Source organism: Megalobrama amblycephala, linkage group LG4 (assembly GCF_018812025.1).
Source record: "Megalobrama amblycephala isolate DHTTF-2021 linkage group LG4, ASM1881202v1, whole genome shotgun sequence".
Lineage (NCBI taxonomy): Eukaryota > Metazoa > Chordata > Actinopteri > Cypriniformes > Xenocyprididae > Megalobrama > Megalobrama amblycephala.
In genome coordinates, this window is record NC_063047.1 from 4,770,323 (window position 1) to 4,792,483 (window position 22,161).

At 38.2% G+C, this 22,161-nt stretch overlaps 1 protein-coding gene across 1 annotated transcript; it reads left to right on the plus strand.

Moving 5' to 3' along the window:
* Positions 1 to 69: 69 nt before the first annotated feature.
* arhgap35b (Rho GTPase activating protein 35b) lies at positions 70 to 16,748 on the plus strand. The gene is made up of 7 exons (XM_048186900.1): positions 70 to 770; positions 6,783 to 10,760; positions 10,958 to 11,099; positions 11,544 to 11,621; positions 11,887 to 12,018; positions 12,208 to 12,313; positions 13,771 to 16,748. Exons 2-7 carry the CDS (start codon positions 7,035 to 7,037, stop codon positions 14,135 to 14,137), a joined length of 4,551 nt encoding a protein of 1,516 aa, XP_048042857.1. The 5' UTR covers positions 70 to 770; positions 6,783 to 7,034; the 3' UTR covers positions 14,138 to 16,748.
* Positions 16,749 to 22,161: the final 5,413 nt, after the last annotated feature.

Here is a 22,161-nt window from a genome sequence, read left to right on the forward strand (position 1 = left end):
TTTGAAAGGATGCTGCTTCGCCTTTAGGTCGGGCCTGCGTCCGCGTGCGCGCGCTCGAGCTCGGCTCTTGTAATTGGCTCAGCGCTGTGCTGTTGTCCATGCGCCACTGGGCGAGTCTCGGCTGTCTCAGTAACCCTCTTTTATCCTCAAAAAAGGAGAGCGAAAGAGGGCAGACTCAGAGTTGGGTTCGGGCGGATGGACCGCCATTATTGGGAGCCTTGGACAACCACTTTCACCCACACGCACATATATATCCTAACATTTAAAGACATGCGTGGCCCAGATTGCTCGTGATTTGGCTACGAAAAACTGGATGTTGTGTCTCAGTGTAAAGGCATCGCTGCATGCTGTCTGCACACGATGAATTTAGCATTTTATAGCCACAACAAAGGGCATTATAATTGACCAAAACCAACGTGCTTAGGCCGGAGGAAGACATTAAAACAAGCCTTTTTTCCCGCACGGAAACGACTGGCCTCCAAGAAAGGACATTTCTTTGTTTGGATATGTTTAGCCGTCGGTGGATTTTCACAGCCGTTTCTATACTAACGCGAGATCAGTAAGTTGCGTCTGACAAAAATATCGCCTGGAAACTGCAAGTCTGTCAAGCCACAATCAAATATCCCCCAAGGAATTTAATGTCCTCGGCTTTTTACGTAGTCTTTTGTTTTCCTTTCTTTGTGGTTTCTAACAACATTGGCCGAGCCGGTTGTAAGCCCTCTCGCGCTGGCCTGGAAGAGAAGGGAAAGGGAGGACGGAGAAAGGCACTGGTATGTATGTATTCTCCCCGGTGTTTCATTAAAATCGATATTAGCGAGCAAAGTAGTCTGTGTCACCTGCTACGTGACAGTTTTCAGCCTTTAAGAAGCCTATAAATAGAGTATCTTTAAATAAGGAGTAGAGTAGCACTGACGGGGAATTGTATGTTTAAATAAAAGTGATTGCTGTCTGTTGTGCAGCAGCGACTTGGTTGCATTGTAAACGGATTTATCTCGCACTCTTATAATCTCAGAATGTTATAAGTTGGCAGACTATTTTCTCACGTGATGTGCACCTTGTTAGTTGCCAAGTAACACTGGACGGAATTGCAGAGTATTTAATTGTAAAATACACCAACGGTAGTACCGTAGATGAGTCGCGCTAATTTTATTATAGCTCGCTGCATACCCTGTTTCATATTTACGTGGGGGACATGTCACAGACAGTAGTGTAATTTCTGTTGCAGTACCGCTCACAGAAAGGCAGTTCTGAACCATGACATCCGCATTACGTAGCTGGTATTTCTTGCTTAGGATATGCTAGGCCTTGGTTTTTAGGATGAAATCCTTTATCAGTTGCTTTCTTTAGGGTTCAGAATTTCAGATATGTATTTTGCGTGAAGAGTGTGCTGTGATGTCTTTATTTTTTTTTTCTCCATACACATACAGCCAAGAGAGTGTTTGATGTATGATCAAGCCATATATTTCTCAATGTCTAACATCACAGTGGGCTACAGCCAGGGCCAGGCTGGGAAATCTCACATTCATCCAGGCCTTCCCATATACCCACAACAAATTTTGGAACTACGGACAACCCTATTTGTTGTATGGGCATCACATAAACAGTTTAAATCCTTAGGCTGGGGCCATGAAAAATAATTAAAAGTTCTCCCTTGTACTGTGCCTTCACTTCCATTTTTGTTTTCCTTCTCTTCATTTTACCTGATAACTCTCCGTCTCTCCCTAGTGTGTGTCCTGAACCTTGTTTCAAAAGAACCACCTCATTGTATTTTTTTGCAGATAATCTAAATTTATTTTGGTTACATTCAAAGTATTACATTAGGACAGTGTGTTGTTGTTGGGGTTGTTCCTGGGATTCGGTGGCTTTTGTGTCCACGGTAAAGATCTTGATCTTACTGCCTTAAAATGTTGAACAATGTCAATTTTTAAAGCTGTCTTGGTCATAAATGAAATAATTTGAGACACCACCATATATCATCATTTTCCCTATGTCCCCAGGCTTGCACATTTTTTTAATGATAAATACAACACTTACTATATGTTGCATTGTTGGGAATATCAGAAATTATTCTTTCTAATGAATATATTTTCAATTATTAGATTTAATTAAAAATAATAATAATAAAGATTTTTAGCTTGTCCCTCAAATGATCCACTCTGTACATCATAAAGCAGCCATCACATCTTTGGAGGGAAACAACATGGGCAAGTGAGTGAGATCCTCTATTATTTTAGTTATATTTTTACACATTTTATCTATCAGATTTGATGTGGTCAACCTTAAAGACACAGTATGTAAGATTTTCGCATTAAAATATCCAAAAACCACTAGCACAGTGTTATATATTTTTTTCAATTGTGCACTTACATTATCCAAAATGTTTCCAACAATGTTTAAATCCAGAGAAATTTTAACCAGTGTAATGATTCGTGTCATTGCATTGCTTGCCAATGAAAAAGTTGTATCTGCGTTACCCTCAATTTCCGGTCCTATTTCCGTAAAAACCATGTAAACACCAAAGATACTTTAATATATTATGCATTTTATTAGTCAACTGTTTGGAGACCTTTATCTACAGAAAACTAATCATTGTTTTATTTATTTATATATATATTTATAACAGTATAATTAGAAAGTGCTTTATTTGTAGTAACAGTAATATAGCATTTTCTCCAATATATGTTTAAAATTGCATGCCAAGCAACACAAGTCCATCCAGCTTTTATTAATATCGATCTATGTTACTGCAGTGTGCAACAGGTGTCTCATACCAGCCACCAAGTGAACGCACAGAGTAACATATATAACATGACTTTTAACACACTCGAACGTATTTTTAGTATGATTGTTTTGACCAAGTATTATTTAGTTCGTTACATTTATATAGCACTTTTCTGGGTGCTCAAAGCGCTTTACACATGGAAGGAGGAATCTCCTCAATCACCACCAATGTGCAGCATCCACGTGGATGATGCGATGCCAACCATATTGCACCAGAACGCCCACCACACACCAGCTTATTGGAGGAGAGGAGACAGAGTGATGAAGCCAATCATATATTGGGATGATTAGGAGGCCACATTGACAGAGGCCAGTGGGCAAATTTGGCCAGGATGTCGGGGTAAAACAGTGCTATGTTACCCCACAATTTTAATTTGTCAAATAAAGTGATCTGTATGAGTAGTAATTCATCACTTGCGCCTGTTTCATTAGAATGAAACAAAACAATGTGAATTTATGTGATCAAACATAACCATAACAAAGTTCAATGTCGTGGAAGGAGGTGGACGTTAAACGTAACTTTAACGTAACTTTTGCTTAAATGTAACTTTACATAAACAACAAAACTAAAGGAGCAGCAGCGGCCGACTGTGGCATATAAGTGCAATAAAAACAGCAACGTAAAATATCCTGGGCTTTCAACCCTACGCTGCTTAGTTATAATAAAACTGTAATATATTAGCTCACCCATGAACATGATTTCCCATCAGATTGCTTTCCTTTGACTGGCTGAGGTGAAGACGACAACTCCCATGATTCCACGCTCATTGAACAGCTCATCAACCTCTAGTGGCGAAAATTACATATTGTGCCTTTCATACGTCACTCTGTTGAGGGAAATATGAAAGAAGTTTTTGATCTTCCATTTAATTTATTTTGTTTAATAAGTGTTTACATTTATTTACCTGAGCTTGACCAATATAATTTTTCCAATGTTTTACATCAGCCTGTCATAATTACACAAATTCTTTTAAATAGACATCAATGACGCTCTTTACTGAGTGCTCACACAGATGGGAGTGTTTGAAAGACCGGCCTGCTTTAAAACGTTCCTACTTTCAAAACGCCTTCAAATTCAAACACTTCCGTATGATTTCAAACGCTCCCATGTGTTGATCATTGTAACCAATTACAGACATATATGTTGAGCGCGTGCACACAATGGACAATCAGAGGTGTTTACGAATCTGCTCAAGGAGTCACATTTTTAAAATTTCATTGCTAACTTGGTATTGAAGTCTATACTTTTGACAACACTTTTAAACAAGACCGCTTGACGCATGCTTTTCAGAGAGACTGAAAATAAAAGATGATGCAGTAAGGACTATATTGGATTCACCGGTAATGTAGCAACACGTGTGTGTGTAAGAGTGTTTTTACTATGTCACTATTGCTTTGTCTGTTACAGTCATTTGATATGAACTGAGTATATATATATATATATATGTATACTCTAGCACCATAGTCACACTGAATAGATGTGATTTGCTGTTCTTTCCTTTGCTTCGGCATTTATGGGGTTAGATTCGCGGATACAAAAGAAAGGACATAGAGAACGCTGCTTTTGTTATTGTTTTGATTCTCAGCCATTCGCTGTAATTCTGAATAAAAGCTTCATTGAGCGAGATTTTCTGTTTTGTCATCAGTAAGACATTGCAACATGTTTCATTTTATTTAAAACAAGATACTGCAAATGATGAATATGTTTTTCACTTTATTGAAAAAGATGAACATTGAATAGTCTATACCGCAAGTTATCATTTGTCAACTATAACTATTTGCCACAAATCATTTAAGAACAAAACACCACTGTGTGTTGCTGGGAGACGCAACTTTCTGCTAGCAAAATAGAACAAAAACAGTCAAAACTGACAAAATTGTTTTCAATTCAAATTTTCAATTCATATAATTAACATAATGTATAAAATGAATATCACATTTGTAATCATGCTGATATTCGAGAAAATAGCACTCTTGCTTGTGCGATTATTGCTTATCTATATTATGTTATAAACACAAAGTACAAGAACTCATACAAGGGCAATTTATATCTTGAATTTTGGGGGCATTTTTGTTTTTCCGACCTTTTTTCCCAGCATTTCCTACCTTGCACGAGGCTATTTTACGTCAATGCCAGACTAACTTGTTTGTTATTAAGCTTAATGGAGGGCTATTGCCTAATAGGCTGACTGTATTGAGATGTTTTAATAGTGGTTTAATTTCACACCAGTGACACAGACAGTGTCGAAGATTAGGGCAAACATGATTGTTACCTGTCTGTCACCAATGAAGGCAGACCGGGGAGACGTGAATGCTGCTCGTCTGTTCTACAGAGCACTGTGGTGGCTGTGACGATTAATATCAGTGGGTGGGAGGGGCTTGTGCAGTCTCGCAGAATTATTAAGAATAAGTTGTCAGGCACACACTGAGAACTGTTTGAGAATTGATGCCACAGGCCAAATTTAAACAAAAATTAAACCATAAAAAATGTCTTGCAAAAAGGCCACTTATCTAGTCAGAGACCTAAAGGGCAGGAGCTTGAGCACCTCTTAGGGTCTATCTGTGCACACATACCTGAATTTAATTGTTACTTTTTAACTACTTGGTACAGCACCAATTAAGTGATAAATTAAGTTGCTGCAAAATGGGATCAAGAACTGTTGTCAAAGTTATCTTGTTTCATATTATTTAAATAAATTATTTTTAATAATGATCTGCATAAGTGATAAGGCCCTTAGATAACGGTTCACCCCAAAATGGAAATTCTTTAAGAACTCAAATGAATGTTTCTTTTGTGGAACACACTCTGTGAATTTAAGAATATTTTGCTCACTCTTTTCAGTATAATGTAAATGGATGTGTATTGGGGCTGTCAAGCTATGAAATGACTGAAAAAGCATCATAAAAGTAGCCCAACAACTTAAATTTTGGACTGTTTTTCAAACAAAGATATCATATGGCTTCAGAAGACATTGAATATAGACATAGCCCATTATATCGGCCACTTAAGATGCTTTTATGGTGCTTTTGTGTCATTTTCTGAAGCTTGAAAGCTCCAGTCCCCATTCATTGTAATTACATGGAAATTGTATTTAAATTTTTCTCTTTGCATTCCATAGATAAAAGACAGCCATGTGGGTTTGGAATGACATATAAATGAGGAAATAACAATTTTCTGGGTGTGCTATTTTACTGGAAATTATAAAGAGATGTATAAAAAAAAAGAAATTATTTAATACTGTTGATATTCTATTCACCAGTTCTCAGTGGTTTACATGTGCTTGCTATTAGATCATGCTCTTTAATTAGTTTGAAGTTAGCCTTTTTTGTAGTCTGTTTGTCCCTAACTGGTTCAGTGTGCAGCAAACTGGTGGATGCTCATTTGGAATGAACATCCACCTAGAACACCCTAGCAATCATATAGCAGCTAGGAATGCTAACGATTAATCGACGATTGATTAATTGTATAATAATTTAATCGATAATACTTATTGATGGTCAATTAAGCAAGGTAATCATATGAGGAGTATCGCCCAAACCTATTTTGAAATAATTGTGTGTGTATTTGTCTGTTCAAGTATAAGGAAATGTGAAAAAGGAGGACTCAATTTTGTTTGCATGCTAGTTCTAAGTTCACAACTAGTTTTAAGTATTTACATAATGTTGTGTAGGTTTTCTAGCATAGGAATGGATCAATATAAGAATCTGATTATCCATAAACAGAAATTGTGTTTTGATTAGAATTGGGTTATTGAGAAACATTATTATACATTATTAGCAACATATTATTGAAATTCTCAATGTAAAATGTTAGGTACTTTAAGGGGTTTAGTGTTTAATGTACGGTTATATTGTGTTATATGAATATCATTTTAATATCTGTCAGAATCATTAAAGTAGTTTTATATTTCCTTAATTTTCCTTTTAGGCAAACAAAGCACATAATTTTGCTGATAATAATTTGTTTATTCTTTCTCTCTATCTCCCCCTTTGTCATTTAGGTTAGCCCCAATTCCTGCTTCTGCCTTCTTCACTTTTTCATGTCCTGCTTCTTATCTCTCATTAGTCCCCTCTAATATGGCCAAAAAAAATGCAAGCAGCTGTCTTGACCTGAAAGAATGATTGAAACATCAGAACTAAAGCCTCAATTGTAAATCAAATACAGGTCCCTCATTTTAACATTTTATGGACACGTTTTAAAGAGTCTGCCTCTGTCAACCTTTGGGGCATAGCAAGATGAATGCCTGTGTACGATGATGGCTAAAAAGCAAGAATCCCGAATGCCTATCTACAGCCTTGTTGTTGTTGGCCTGTCGGGAACTGAGAAGGAGAAAGGGCAATGTGGAGTTGGCAAATCCTGCCTTTGTAACCGTTTTGTCCGCCCCAGTGCGGACGACTTCCATCTTGATCACACTTCTGTGCTAAGTACCAGTGACTTCGGTGGCCGGGTTGTCAACAATGACCATTTCCTGTTCTGGGGAGAGGTGGGTAGAGTTTTGGAAGATGGTGCTGACTGCAGGATGCATGTGGTTGAGCAGACAGAATTCATTGATGACCAGACATTCCAGCCCCATCGCAGCACAGCCTTACAGCCCTACATCAAAAGAGCTGCCTCCACTAAACTGGCTTCTGCTGAAAAACTCATGTACTTCTGCACTGATCAGTTGGGACTGGAGCAAGATTTCGAACAGAAGCAAATGCCTGAAGGCAAGTTGCAGGTGGATGGCTTTCTGCTTTGTGTTGATGTCAGTCGTGGTATGAACCGCAACTTTGATGATCAAATGAAATTTGTTACCAACTTATACAATCACTTAAGCAAGACAAAAAAGCCTATTGTGCTGGTTCTCACTAAGTGTGATGAGGGTGTGGAGCGATACATTAAGGATTCTCATACTTTTGCCATTACAAAAAAGAACTTGCAAGTTGTTGAGACTTCGGCACGGTCCAACGTCAATGTTGACTTGGCTTTCCTTACCTTGATACAGCTCATTGATAAGGGAAGAGGTAAGCCCAAAATCATACCTTACTTTGAAGCATTGAAACACCAGAGTCAACTGATTGCCTCTGCAAAAGACCGCTATGAGTGGTTGGTGAACCACATAGTGAAGAATCACAATGAAATTTGGCCCAACATCAGCCGACGAATGCAGACTTCACCTGAATACAAGGAGTATGTATTTTTAGAAGGTACGGGTAAGGCTAAGAAGCTTTTTCAACAACATATTCACCGGCTAAAACAGGAGCATATTGAAAAGCGTCGTAAAGCATACTTGAGCGCTCTTCCACTCGCCTTAAGTAGCTTGGTGTCTGAGTTGGATGAAATTGAGCATTTGAGCTGGTCTGGGGTCCAAAAGGTCCTTGAGTCTAAAAAAGACTTTGATCATTGGTTTGTGGTGCTGGACGATGCGCCATGGGAGGACACGCCACATCTTGACAACATGGAGGATGAGCGCATCCCCTTCGATGTGCTAGACACCACGGCTGCTGAAATAATCTTTGATGCACACCTTGAACACTTGCGCAATGAATGCAAGAGGGCACAGATGCGTCATGAGTTCAAAGCAAAATTAGCATCTTCACCTTTTGTTACCCCTGGCAAACCCTGGGAGGAGGCCCGAAGCTTCATCATGAATGAAGACTTCTACCAGTGGCTTGAGGAGCCAGAATATTTGGACATTTATAACCGGCACCAGAAAGCAATCATAGACAGGGCAAAAGAAGATTTTCAGGAGCTTTTGCTGGAGTACTCTGAACTCTTCTATGAACTTGAGCTGGATGCCAAACCTAGTAAAGAGAAGATGGGAGCAATTCAAGAGGTGTTGGGTGAAGAACAACGCTTCAAGACACTTCAGAAATTGCAAGCTGAAAGGGATGCTTTAGTGCTGAAACACATCCATTTTGTGTATCATCCTACGAAGGAAACATGTCCGAACTGCCCACACTGTGTTGACAATAAAATTGAGCAAATACTAGCTTCATGCTTCCCAACACAATACCCTTCTTTTGGAAAGCCCCACATGATTGATGGAAAGGTAGATAGGATCAATCTTGTTATACTTGGCAAAGATGGTCTTGCTAGAGAATTAGCCAATGAGATTCGGGCATTGTGTACTAATGATGATCATTATGTACTTGAAGGCAGAATGTATGAGCTTGTCCTTCGGCCAATTGAGGGCAATGTTAGACTTCCCGTTAATTCGTTTCATACATCCACATTTATTCCCCATGGATGCCTGTGTTTATACAATTCAAAAGAGTCCTTGTCATATGTTGTAGAAAGTATTGAGAAGTTGCGAGAGTCCACGCTTGGCAGAAGGGACAACCATATGGCTCAGCTTCCCCTGTCACTCTTATTAGTAACCAAAAGAGGTGTTGGAGGACTGAGTGACATCGGTGGCGAGACTGCTCAAGCATTAATCTCACAGGGTCAGCAGGTAGCCATAAAACTGCATTGTAACTACCTGGAACCTGCCTCTCCAGGCACTGGCTATGGGAGAAATGTGAATGAAAAGCAGATCAACCAGGTATTAAAGGTTCTACTTGAAACAAGGAGGACTTCTACATTTCGTAGCTGCTCTCCACCTGCACCTCCGCTGCCTCCATGTATTCGAGACTTACAGCAGAACCAGAGCCCAGAGGCTGAATTGCGAATTGTCATGTGCCTAATGTGTGGAGACTCCTACGACATTGATCAACTTCTTGCACCGTTCCTGCTTCCTCAGCATTGCAAGCCAACCTCTCCCCAAACAAGTGGCACTTCAGTGCTGCTAGAACAAACAATTGGTGGACACAAGCATACAATTGAGTTGTCCCTACTGTCATACCACGCTTCTTTTGCCACTCGTAAGAGTCGGCTGGTGCATGGCTACATCGCTGTATACTCTGCTAGCCGCAAGGCTTCTTTTGAAACCCTGTGTGCCTTTTTGTGTGAGGTTCAGGACATCATCCCTGTTCAGCTGCTTGCAGTGGGGGAAACCCGGACTGAGCTTCTGGACTCTGAGTCTGCTCATGAGTTGCTAGTCCAAGGTGAAGAACTGGCCCATGAACTTGAGGGAAGGTTTTGCAGTATTGTCTGTGGCCCTGGTGGAGTTGTTGGAGGACTTCACAAACTAGACCTATTGGAACATTTTTTCACAGAGGTACTAGAAAAGAGAACCATTGTTGAGGCCAGTCATATGTATGAAAATGTTGCAGAAGCCAGTAGCACAAATGAGAATGTGTATTCGCCACACTGTGGCTCCCCAAGCCCTGTCACAATGCTGTTAGATTCTGAGGAAGACATGGAAGCTTCCCCGCCTTACCACGATGGTACACTCACCTCACATGGTGGATTCAAACTGCCTGACCTGGACTCAGGTGACACATTCTCTGTGATCTCTGACCTTAGCACCTTTGAGAACAAGCTAAATAATAAAGTTCCTCCACAAGTGAGACCCAAGCCTAGTGTCACATTTGACCTTAGAAAACCAAATTTCAACCCATATGTAGATGCAGTTAGTCATCGGCGTTCCCTTACATCTAATGTGACGTGGCCTCTAGGAGGAGATTACGATCCTTCGGACTATGCTGAGCCAATGGATGCTGTCTCTAAGCCACGCCCCAGCTATGAGGACAGCATATATTCTGTGCCACATGACAGCACACAGGGCAAAATTATTACTATCCGCAATTCCAATCGGATCCATTCTAATGGTGGAGGCAACGGTTCAGACAGTGAAGGGGATGGCAGCTCGTTGGAGAGACGTCGCAAGTTTTCAGCAGCAAGGGTGAAGCCACGGCTCTACCGTGATCGTTCCAAACGTCTGGGGAAGTTCAGCAGTTTCCGCACCAGTTTTTCCATTGGTAGCGATGATGAGATAGGCACACTCACAAGGTCAAAAGACGATGATGTTTCAGCACTGAAGACAGACATACTCAATGAAGAAGGAGAAGATCCCAAAAAGAGGAACATACTGAAAAGTCTTCGCCGACCAGGCAAAGTAAGATTTATGAATTGTTTATTTATTTATTTTACATGGCTTTTTAAAGTATGCTTGTCTGTTTTTAACATTGATATTTCATTTCATTTTTTTTTAAAGCTTTTTGGAAGCTTTTAAGGCTTCATTAAATGAGTCAAAACAATGCTAATTTTCTTGAATAATTGTAAAATAATCTCTATTTGTCTTGCTGTTTGTAGAAAACAAGACCAAAGCCTCGTCATTCTATCTCTAAGCCTTTGGAGAGTAACTACTTTGGGGTGCCTCTGGTGAATGTGGTTTCCCTTGAACGACCTATTCCGGTTTTCATTGACAAGTGTATTCGTTATATTGAAGCCACAGGTACATTTGCTGCTGCTGTTTCACCAACCTACTCGCCTCATAAGAGTTGTGCTTAGAGAACCATATAAGCTTATCATTATCTCAGTGTCTAGTTAAAATTAGACACTTAATGGGCTGTAGCTGTCATAAATCACACCACAGCATAGTATTGCACATAGTTCACTTTTTTCTGACTGGGTTTCAGTTATGGTCATATAATAAAGATTGTAGAGCCATATTAATGTGAATTTAAGAACTTTTTACTTTTAGGATTTTTAATAGCTCCAATTGCAGTATATTAGACCTGTATGTAGTAGTAGTTTGTAACATTATATTAGACACATAAAAATAGAGAAACTTGTACTTAATAATGTCTTAAAATGCTTAAGAGTCAAAGGAAGGTGATTTACCATTAAAAATATCTTGTTAATCATCTCTCTCTCTCTCTTTCTCTCTCTCTCTCAGGTTTGACAACAGAGGGTATTTACAGGGTAAGTGGGAATAAGGCGGAGATAGAGAGCATGCAGAGACAGTTTGAACAGGGTAAGTTTTGTAGGATTTCAATACTTCAATATTGTTGTGTAATTTTTGTCAGTACGATGGTGGATTTCTGTGGTTTTATGGCATGTAAAGCAACATATAGTGTGTATGAGTGCATGTTAACAGCATGTGAAATCTTTTAATAAATGCATTTTTTTTTTGTTATATTCCACACAAAAAGTATTGATGGATAAGTTCTACTGCTCTTGTTTTTACTTTTCTTTCTATATCTCACTCCATCACTCTTCACTTTGTTCATTTGTCTTAGACCACAATCTGGACCTTGTGGAGAAGGACTTCACTGTGAACACAGTTGCTGGGGCAATGAAAAGTTTCTTCTCTGAGCTGCCTGAGCCTCTGGTTCCTTATAGCTCACAGGAAGAGCTGGTGGAAGCTTTCAGTAAGATTTCACTTAGCATTCTTTAAATGCATTTGTGAAAAAATATAATAATGTAAATGCATCCACTTGAATTTTAAACTATTATAATGTTGCATGCAAGGGTAGCAAAATTGTATGTTATGTCATCCATAACAGTGCCTGTCTAAGCCTGTGGAATAATCAAGATTCAATTTTTTTTGTTGTGCATAGAAATTAATGATCGAGAACAGAGGCTTCACACAATGAAGGATGTGTTAAGACGATTTCCCAGGGAGAATTTTGATGTCTTCAAATATGTAATGAGCCATCTAAACAAGTGAGTGTCAAACCACCTGCAGTTACAAACTATTAGAGATCAGTTAAAGGTGTAAAAAAAAATGTACTGTTAATTTACTCACCTTTAGGCCATCAAAGATGTAGGTGACTTTTTTTTTCTTCACAGTAGAACAGTAAAGAAGGTTTTTAGCTGAAACCATGGTCATTGGTGATTCATATAATGCAAGTCAATGGCCACCTTCACTTTGAGAGTCAAAAAAACATAATATACAGGCAACCCATATAAACACCCATGGCTCAACGATACATTGAGGTTTTATGAATGGAAACGATCAATCTGTGCAAGAAACTGAACATTATTTTGAACATTATTACCTTTAATCCACAGCTTGGGCAAACGGTCCTGAGTGTGTTCATGAGTCATGAGTTCATGAGTCTGTAGCATGAGCTTCCTGTTGCATAATGATGTATGTGCAGGAGTTCAACTTTCTGGGGTCGGCAGAGGCACTTTTACTGATAACAGTGATAACTAGAAATACTCATTTTGAACACGCATATAAGAGTATAATGCATCATTTGAAACTGTAAATGGTCTACTTTTGTGTACACTCACAATAACAACAAAAAGATTACAGATTCCAGTAAGTTGTACTGTATCTTTCAACATACCTTCTGATGTTCATTCATGTTTATTTTGTATTGCGCTCCACTTGAACTGAGGTGCTACAGTGATCTGTCAGGCCACAGAGTGCTAGAAAAAAAATTGTGATGGCTCGAGAGACATCTCTAGTGTCTATGGGAAGGTAGCCCATTTTCGATTCTTGTGAGGTTTATTGTGCTTGTAGTTTCACCGCTGTAAAATCACATGGTAAATAGAAACATTTGACATTCTCCAGAGCGCACGCAAAAATGCTCTGGAGTGTTTGCCAAATCAGTTTCACCAATATATAATTAAAGTATTAACTGAGGTTGATCATGCTTTCGTTTAAGGGTGCACCCCTGTAGAACCAGGCCTCTCTTCCTCTCTGTTGTAAACAAAAACACAGCGTCAGCTCACGTGTGAGTTTGCTTCCTCGCATACGTCATTATGCGATAGGAAGCTCGCGCTCCAGGCTGCCATGAACACACTTAGGACTGTTTGCCCAGACAGTGGATTAAGGTTAATAATGTTGTAAATAATGTTCAGTTTCTTGCACAGACCGATCGTTTTGTTTCATAAGACCTCAATGTATCGTCAGGAGCCATGGGTATTAGTTTTATTTTGCCTGTATATGTTTTTTTTTGACTCTCAAAGTGATGGTAGCCATTGACTTGCATTATATGAATCACCAAGGGCCACAATTTTAGCTAAAAAAACCTTTACATTTCTACTGAAGAAAAACCTACATCTTTGATGGCCTGAGGGTGAGTAAATTAACAGAAATTTTAATTTTTGGGTGAGCTATCCATTTAAAGTGAAGAGACTCCAAACCTTATCTCCCTGTTTCTTTCTTTCAGGGTTAGTCAGTGGAACAGAGTCAACTTAATGACCAGTGAGAATCTCTCTATCTGTTTCTGGCCAACACTGATGCGACCGGACTTCACCTCTATGGATGCCCTAACAGCCACACGCACCTACCAGACAATCATCGAGACATTCATCCATCAGTGTGCTTTCTTCTTTTACAACCAGCCTCCTGCTGAGTCACCCACTGGCCCGTTTGGACCCCCTGGACCACTGGTGCCCTCTGGATTGCCCCCATCCCCCACAGCCGCCCCTTCTTATTGCCCTCCGACCCCACATTTTACCCCCCTTTTGCAATCTCCGCCACATTCTCCCCCCCAGAGCCCTCACACAGCCCCTGCAGAACCACAAACGCTGTGAGAAAATATGGCCTGTTATTTAGTGAACCACACACGCACACACACACACTCACACACTTCAATGCATGCTTACACATCTACATACACACATCTAAATGCCTCTAAAACATGTAGCTTGTTTAGGTCAGTGTTGTATGTGGAAAAAATTGTGCTGAGGTCTCAGTACTTACATCAGGAATGCTCATTCCTGCTCATTGAAATCCACCTTCATGCAGAGTTTAGTTCCAGTCTGCGCTAATATACGTCTGTAATTTTTAATGTACAACAAAACCTTGATTATCTGGTTCAGGTGTGTTTGATTTGGCTTGTATCTAAACTCTTTCTAGCACTGACCTACAGTTATTGACACATACCACACACCAGATGAAGGTCTGTGCGCTTATGAACTCTTGAACATACTATTTATTAGTGTGTAACCATCAAAGACTTCAATTGCCATGTCAGCACTGCCCTTCATGTAGTTCATTACAGAAGGGGGATGGTGTTATTTTCCTGAGAGTTAATATAGATGTTCTAATCAAGAAGGATATGAACTGTTTTGAAGGACTTTAAAATTTTCCTGTTCCCTTCCTCTCAGTAGAAGGCTTATATTCATTTTTACAACAGTACATGCTGTCTTTTTATTCTTTCTCTTTGCATCTCTGTATGGATCTGTGGTATAGAGGAAACTATAGTCATGAAAACCATGAAGCACTTGTTGTTCAGCCTTTCATCTTAAAAACATTTTGGGAGAATAATAGAATTAACTTCATTTTCTCTTTCTCTGTCGATTTTATTTCAAGAAGAATGAAATCCCTTCAGCTGCAACCATATTCACCACTTTGCCTGGCTGTTGTGTTCCACTCTACCTTTATTGGTTTATACCCCATGCCTTTTAGTTTTAAGTTATACGAACTTTAAACGTACGATGGATTTTGGAGGATGTTTTTATCCCTTGCTTTCAAGATTTGAAGTTCTGACACCTGATAGCCTAGAAGGTGCCGTTGATGAGAATTTGCTTTGCTGAGTGTCTCCTGTGGATCTTTGCTCATAAATTCACCTAATGGGAGTGTTATGTGCCCTTTCTTTGAAGGCTGGGATTTAAATGGCAGTGATATCACATGGTTTTAGGGAATGTACTTCCAGTTAGAGCTGGTGAGGGGCTCAAGATCACTGAGACTGCAGATTTACTCTGACCCTTAAACATTAGACACTGAATCAGCAACTCAAAACCCTCACACCTTAATTTTGGACTCAAGTTACAAAAAACAAAAAAAAACAAAAAACATGTTAAAGGCCTTTTACTGATGCCTAGTCTGACTGGTTTAAGATCTTCATTGTTTTTACTTAATCTAAAGCACTTTTTTGTCTTTTTATATAGACCTGTATTGTGAACTGTGACACTGAATAATGATTGGTAAAAAATTTTGCCACCATGTTTAAAAAAAGGACTTTTGGAATCAATGGACTTTTTCAAGGTGAATGTGGAGTGGTCACACAGATTAAGCCTAATCCTGGACTCAAGTTCACTCTTGATGATTCTACATTCATTACTATGTCTTTTGTCCACTATTAGTATGTTTTGGACCTCCTATACAGCCTGATTTTTGACTAACATGGACCTTAAATCACCTATTTTTTATTGTCTTCTCCATTTAACTCAGTTGGAATGACACAATTTGCCTCTACTGCTCCTACCATCTCATGTTCTGTTTAAACTCTTCTGGACAAATCCCTGATGTATAAAGACACAATGATTCATCAAGTATAGATTGTATGTATATTACCATATTACCTTATTTCTCTGAAACCACAAAGCTTCTGATGTGAAGGAAATTATTCCTGAACATATTTTGCTTGAAATTACACTTCCTATTTCTATCCAGCCAAGGTAGAAAAGCTGAAGTACCAAAGTAGTGCAATATGGCTGACGAGGGTTCAACACCAGTTGTACATATTTTGATGATTGGGTTGGGGATGAGTATGTCAGATTCAACTAAAATACTTGACAAATAGCCCATATGGCAAATCTTTGATGATTTGAAAATGCTTTCATTCATAATCCTCTTCATTCTTTGTATCTGCTGCTTTTCTACCAGGCTGAACAAGACTGAAAGAATCCCAAGTTTACTTGAAGTGTACTATTTTCCTTTCATATTGAGATTTCCGGTGAATTGCTTGAATTAGAATTAGCAGCTAGTCCAGGTGTTGATACAACCATCTGTATGTGTTATACTTGTGAGAGTGCAATTTCTCTTCAAGCTAATGTGATTAGTCAAGAAAATTCTTGGTAACTGTGATGGTTATCATAATGGTTCAAGAATTGAGGCCCTTCAAGAGTGTCATGAAATGTTTTATTAAGTAGAAGTGTTTGTAGTAGAGCTTCTTTGGATTTTTACTTTTGTCTTTGATTTTGATTTTCTCCTACAAGTCTGAGTATGAGAACTTGTTTATTCTCTGTCTGCTTTTGCATTGTGTTGAAGCCAGAAAATGGAATACTGGCAAAAACCCTGATTAGTTGTGATGCTGCAGCATTAGGAGTCATTTAAACAATCAAAGTGTGCGAAGTTGCGCCTCACAACACCTGACCTGCTGAGTTTACTTACCTTGAATAAATGAACTTGCCCTAGAAACTGCTAAGTGAGCTTTAGTTAAAATTCTGAGATACATGTGACAGTTGTGGAAATTCTGATCTGCCACTTTATAAGGTTTTAATGATATTTTTCAGCATAAACTCGTGAAATAATTCATCAGACTTGTAATTGGGGGCCAAACACCAAAGGTGCCTAGGCACCTATTGTAATTGTTAGTCGTCATCGTCGTCATCTTCCTCCACTCTGGAAGTGTACGGCAGTTATAAAATTTGGCACACGGATCGGGGACATTCTGAACATTAAAAACAGCAATTTTGGAGTCTCTATCTCAATTAATCTAGTGCCATCAACTGTCTAAAATTTCACTCACGTTTATGCTAATAATGTTTGCACCATAAGAGCAAGATTTTTTTTTTCCTTTGATTCCTTGGCTCAAGATGATTGATTGACATCAATTTCTGTCATGAAAAACCTACTTTTTCAAACTCCTCCTAGACCAGAGGTCTCCAAACTCTGTCCTGCAGAGTTTAGCTCCAACCAGCTCCAACACACCTGCTTGAAAGTTTCGTGTATGCCTAGTGAGAATTTGATTAGCTGGTTTTCAGGTGTGTTTAATTGGGGCTGGTGCTAAACTTTGCAGGACAGCGGCCCTCTGGGGCTGAGTTTGGAGACCTCTGTCCTAGACCTTTGCTCCAATTTTCATTAAAATTGAACCAGATCATTTTCACACCATGCCGACAAAAAGTTACGGAATTCAAGTTGATTCATCAAAGCGTTCTCGAGTAATGTACAAACTTACTCAATGAAGTGCAAAATTGACACAAGGCGATAGCTGTGTCTCATTTTGGAGGCTGTGTCCTCCAGAGGTCGCATTTGTAGGCTGCATACGTCAACAAGGATGTCTTTTTTTAGGAAAAGTAACCGTAATAAAATTGACTGTTATTCCTAATGAGGTGCAAATACTGTAATTTTTTTCTTACTTTGCAATCTAACAGTTACTTTTCTTAAAGGGTTAGTTCACCCAAAAATGAAAATAATGTCATTTTATACTCACCCTCATGTCGTTCCACACCTGTAAGGCCTTCATTCATCTTCGGAACACAAATTAAGATATTGTTGATGAAATCTGATGGCTCAGTGAGGCCTCTATTGAGAGCAAAGCCATTCAAACTCTGAAGGTCCATAAAGGTACTAAAAACATATTTGAAACAGTTCATGTGAGTTCAGTGGTTCTATCTTAATATTATAAAGTGACAAGAATACTTATTGTGCACTAAAAAAACAAAATAGCGACTTTTAAACAATATCTATATGGGCCGATTTCAAAACACTGCTTCATGAAGCTTCTGAGCTTTCTGAATCTTTTGTTTCGAAGTAGTGATTCGGATCTCCTATCAAACAGCTAAACCGCTGAAATCACGTGACTTTGGCGCTCCGATTCACTGATTCGATTCGTAAAGCTCTGAAGCAGTGTTTTGAAATCGGCCCATAACTATATTGTTGAAAAGTCGCTATTTTTTATTTTTATTTATTTTTTTGGTGCACAAAGAGTATTCTTGTCGCTTTATAATATTAAGATAGAACCACTGAACTCACATGAACTGTTTCAAATATGTTTTTAGTTCCTTTTATGGACCTTGAGAGTTTGAATGGCTTTGCTCTCAATAGAGGCCTCACTGAGCTATCAGATTTCATCAAAAATATCCTAATTTGTGTTCGGAAGATTAACGAAGGTCTTACAGGTGTAGAACGACATGAGGGTGAGTAATAAATTACATTATTTTCATTTTTGGGTGAACTAACCCTTTAAATGAGACCGTCTCTATGATGTATGCAGCCTTCAAATGCGACCTCCAGAGGACACAGCCTTTGAAATGAGATGCAGCTTAAATCTCTGCAAAGCTTTAGTGCATTCTGACCACCAGAGTGTTATGACAGCCATGACCTCAGGGTATGTGCATAGTTTTGGCTAGTGTTCAGGAGATATGAAAAATTGACTTTTTTGCTTTTAACTTCTGAACTGGTCTCTTTAGATTTGGAGCAGCAGTAGTCAAATGATGACTAATATCATCCATTTTGGGCGTCGACCATGTTGAATTTTGTTGTAAAATGCTATATTGTACGAATACATTGGCGTATCATTACGTGCCCTGAAGGTATCCAAAAGGTTTTGGGGCATCACCACCTCTTGGTCAAAAGTTATAATGAAATTTCCAAAAATGCTAATAGCTTTTGATTATTTTTGCATATTGTAATAAAACTCATCTTAATAGATTCCTTGGGTCATGCTGAGAACATGGATACCAATTTTGCCATAGTCGGTCAAACTTCCTGTCCGCCATTTTGGTTTTCTTTTACCCTTTCATGCATGAATTATGACAACCTTAGTCAGGTTTTTTTTTTTCATACGCAATTATATGCAACGTAATTGAACTTCATACAAGTTTAACGTTGCATGTCTTTGATATCAGAACTTGATGACGTGATTTCATCAAAGATCTCTCCAACCTGTCAAAATACAAGACTATAAGTTGATGGCATGATTCCAGAATGACTCTGAGGCTGTATTTCTGCAATGCTTTGGCATATTGACACCAAACTTTGCATGTGTCATTGTCACCTTACTGTGACCACACACATCAATTTGGTCACAGCGCCACCTATTGCTTGAAAGCGATAACCATTAATGACTATGATTTAAACCTGCTTTTTCGAACTCCTAGACTGTTTGTCTAATTTTCATCCAATTTGAGTCTCATCACATCTTCAGACCATGCCGGCAAAAAGTTATAGATTTCATGTTGATAGATGAAACCGTTTTTTCCCCCCACATCAACAAACTTGATGACATCTGAGGCTGTACACAAATTTGATAAAAGATAAAGAAAAAGTCTGACCCAGACCCAGTTATATCAAGGGTCAGTTCATAATTCAACAACCCTTGCTCTTTGTAAATTAATGTTCTGCTACCCTCTTGTGGCTGTAAGTTAATCAGCAGGTATGTTTAATAAATAAATGAGCACAGTTAATAATTGAACATTTAAATTAAAGAGAAAACCTGTTCATAGCTACTGGATTTTTGAATGTGGGCTAGTATGTAGGAGAAGGGTCTAGACTCTTGATCACTTGCGTGCGCACGTCTACCACCCTGTTTCATCCTCTTCCTGGTGCCTTTAGTTTTTATTAATTAGCAGGTCTTTCTGCTGTGAGTAGTTGGTTTCTTTTTTTTCATGTTGGAGAGAAACACAGCCTTTGTTATGGTTTAAGAAATGTTGAGGGGAAAAAGTTTTGGGGAGGCATGTGAGAAATTTAGCTGACGGTGTGGCTAAATCATGAGGCTCACATAGTTTCGTTTGTACAACTCAAATGAAGGACTTTCCAGAATTACTGTAGTGGTGGCCTGGTTGTGTGTTAGAAGTGTAAAACACACTGCCTTTTCGTTGAACGTAATTGAAAACGTTTCTTTCATATGAAGAAAAGAAAAAAGTCTTTTTTTCAAGTTTTTTTTGTTGTTGTTGTTTGTTTGTTTTTTGTTAGGCTAGTATAGGTAGCGTGCATGACCAAAAAAACTATACAGGGAGTTTTTTTTTTTTTTTTTTTTTTTTTTGCTGGTTTCAGTATTTCAGAATATGAGTCTGATTAAAAATATGTATTTAATTAAGATGGGAAAAAAAGATCCTGTGATGAATGAGGGTCAGGACAGGAGGGCTTTAAATAAATGACAACAAACAATAAATCAATTTTGTTACATGTATGTTGTTCTCAAGTTTCTCATTGTGTTGCCTTTTGATACTGACTGACATGGTACACATATAATCATAGATTAAATGTTATGTTAATACTGGTTATACAGTACCATTCAAAACTTTGGGGTCAGTAAAAAAAAAATTTAAAATGTTTTTGAAAGAAGTCTCTTATGCTTACAAAGGCTTCATCTATTTGATCAAAAAAAAAAAAAAAAAAAAAAAAAAACAGTAAAATAGTAATATTGTGAAATATTACAGTTTAAGAATATAGCCGCAAGGTCTATACCGAAGTCCACCTGAAATCTTCACTGATAGTTAAGGTCAGTGTACGCACTGTGCATACCATGACAATATCAGCATTAATATCAGCCTTCATCTCAGTTGAAATGATAGTTTAGAATTTGCTGTTAGCTTCCCAAGCATCATAAATTCATGAAATTCATGAAAAACATGTTTGCTCAGAATGATTCCACATGTACAAAGTTTGGAGAAGTTTAAGCAAACAAGATATACTATAGGCATAATAGCCATTGTGGGCCTGGGCCATATCAGACAAATATAAAAAAAATTGCTAAATATTTAATAGATTAAAATTCTTTTTATGACTTTTTGCCAGCAGGGTCTAGACTATAGCTAAGTTTGGTGAAGGGCTGACAACCAGCCAAGGAAGAGTTTTTAAAAAAAGTTGGTTTTAACAAATTAGAAAGGCAGATACAATTTTTCGGTATCTAATCATAAAATTACATGTTCTGTCATTTGGTCTGAAAGCAAGAACTTTTTCAAAGTTATAGCCACTCAGCATTTTCACTCGCCAAAATTTTGACATTGATACCATGGGGGAAAAACTGCCATATAAATATTTTTCATTTTATCTCATAATTTGGCTGCAGGTAGGCCTATATTAGGCTACTGTCACTTTAAGACCTGAAGCATGGATCCATTACAACTGTTTATGTTCAATTAAAACAAAACTGACTGTATATGTGAATACTAGCCAAGCCCAGCTGGTATTGTGTATCTATTTTGCAGAAAATTAGTATTGGAAGCGTTTCAGATATTTCAGTTTCAATATATATCGAAAAAACAATATTTTTAACAACACTATTTTGCACTTAGTTTATTATTTCAGGTGTCTTTTTACAAATTGAAAAATGTATATATTATATATAAAATTCAACCCGCCAAAGTGGCTAGTAGGAGTGGCTGCATTACATGCCACTGCTGAAACCCACCCATTTGGCGGAATTAATGACAAGCCCTGTGTGTGTGTTTGTGTGTGTATATATATTTATGTATATCCCAGTTCTAATCTAAAGTATACAGTCCACCTAAAACCCCAGGGTGTGAAACCAGGTAAACCGTTTAACCAGCCGTGCTTATGAAGAAATTAAGTAAACCAAAAACATAACAAGATGGCAATCAATTTACAGTCAATTTACTCAACAATATAACAAGGGCTTAGACACCAAAATAAAAAAATAAAAAAGGAAGTAAAAATAAATAAATGAGAATAAATACATTAACAAGACAATTTCTACACAGGCTCAAAAAAAAGTCTAAATAAAATTAGCTAAGAATACAAGATTATCACAAGGTTATTAGGAAAATATTAAAAATTTTTTTTTTTTTTTATCAACTAAATCCAGCAAAATCCTATCTTTTTATTTGTAGTTTTAGACAGGGTTTGGCTTTTAGATCCTGTACCA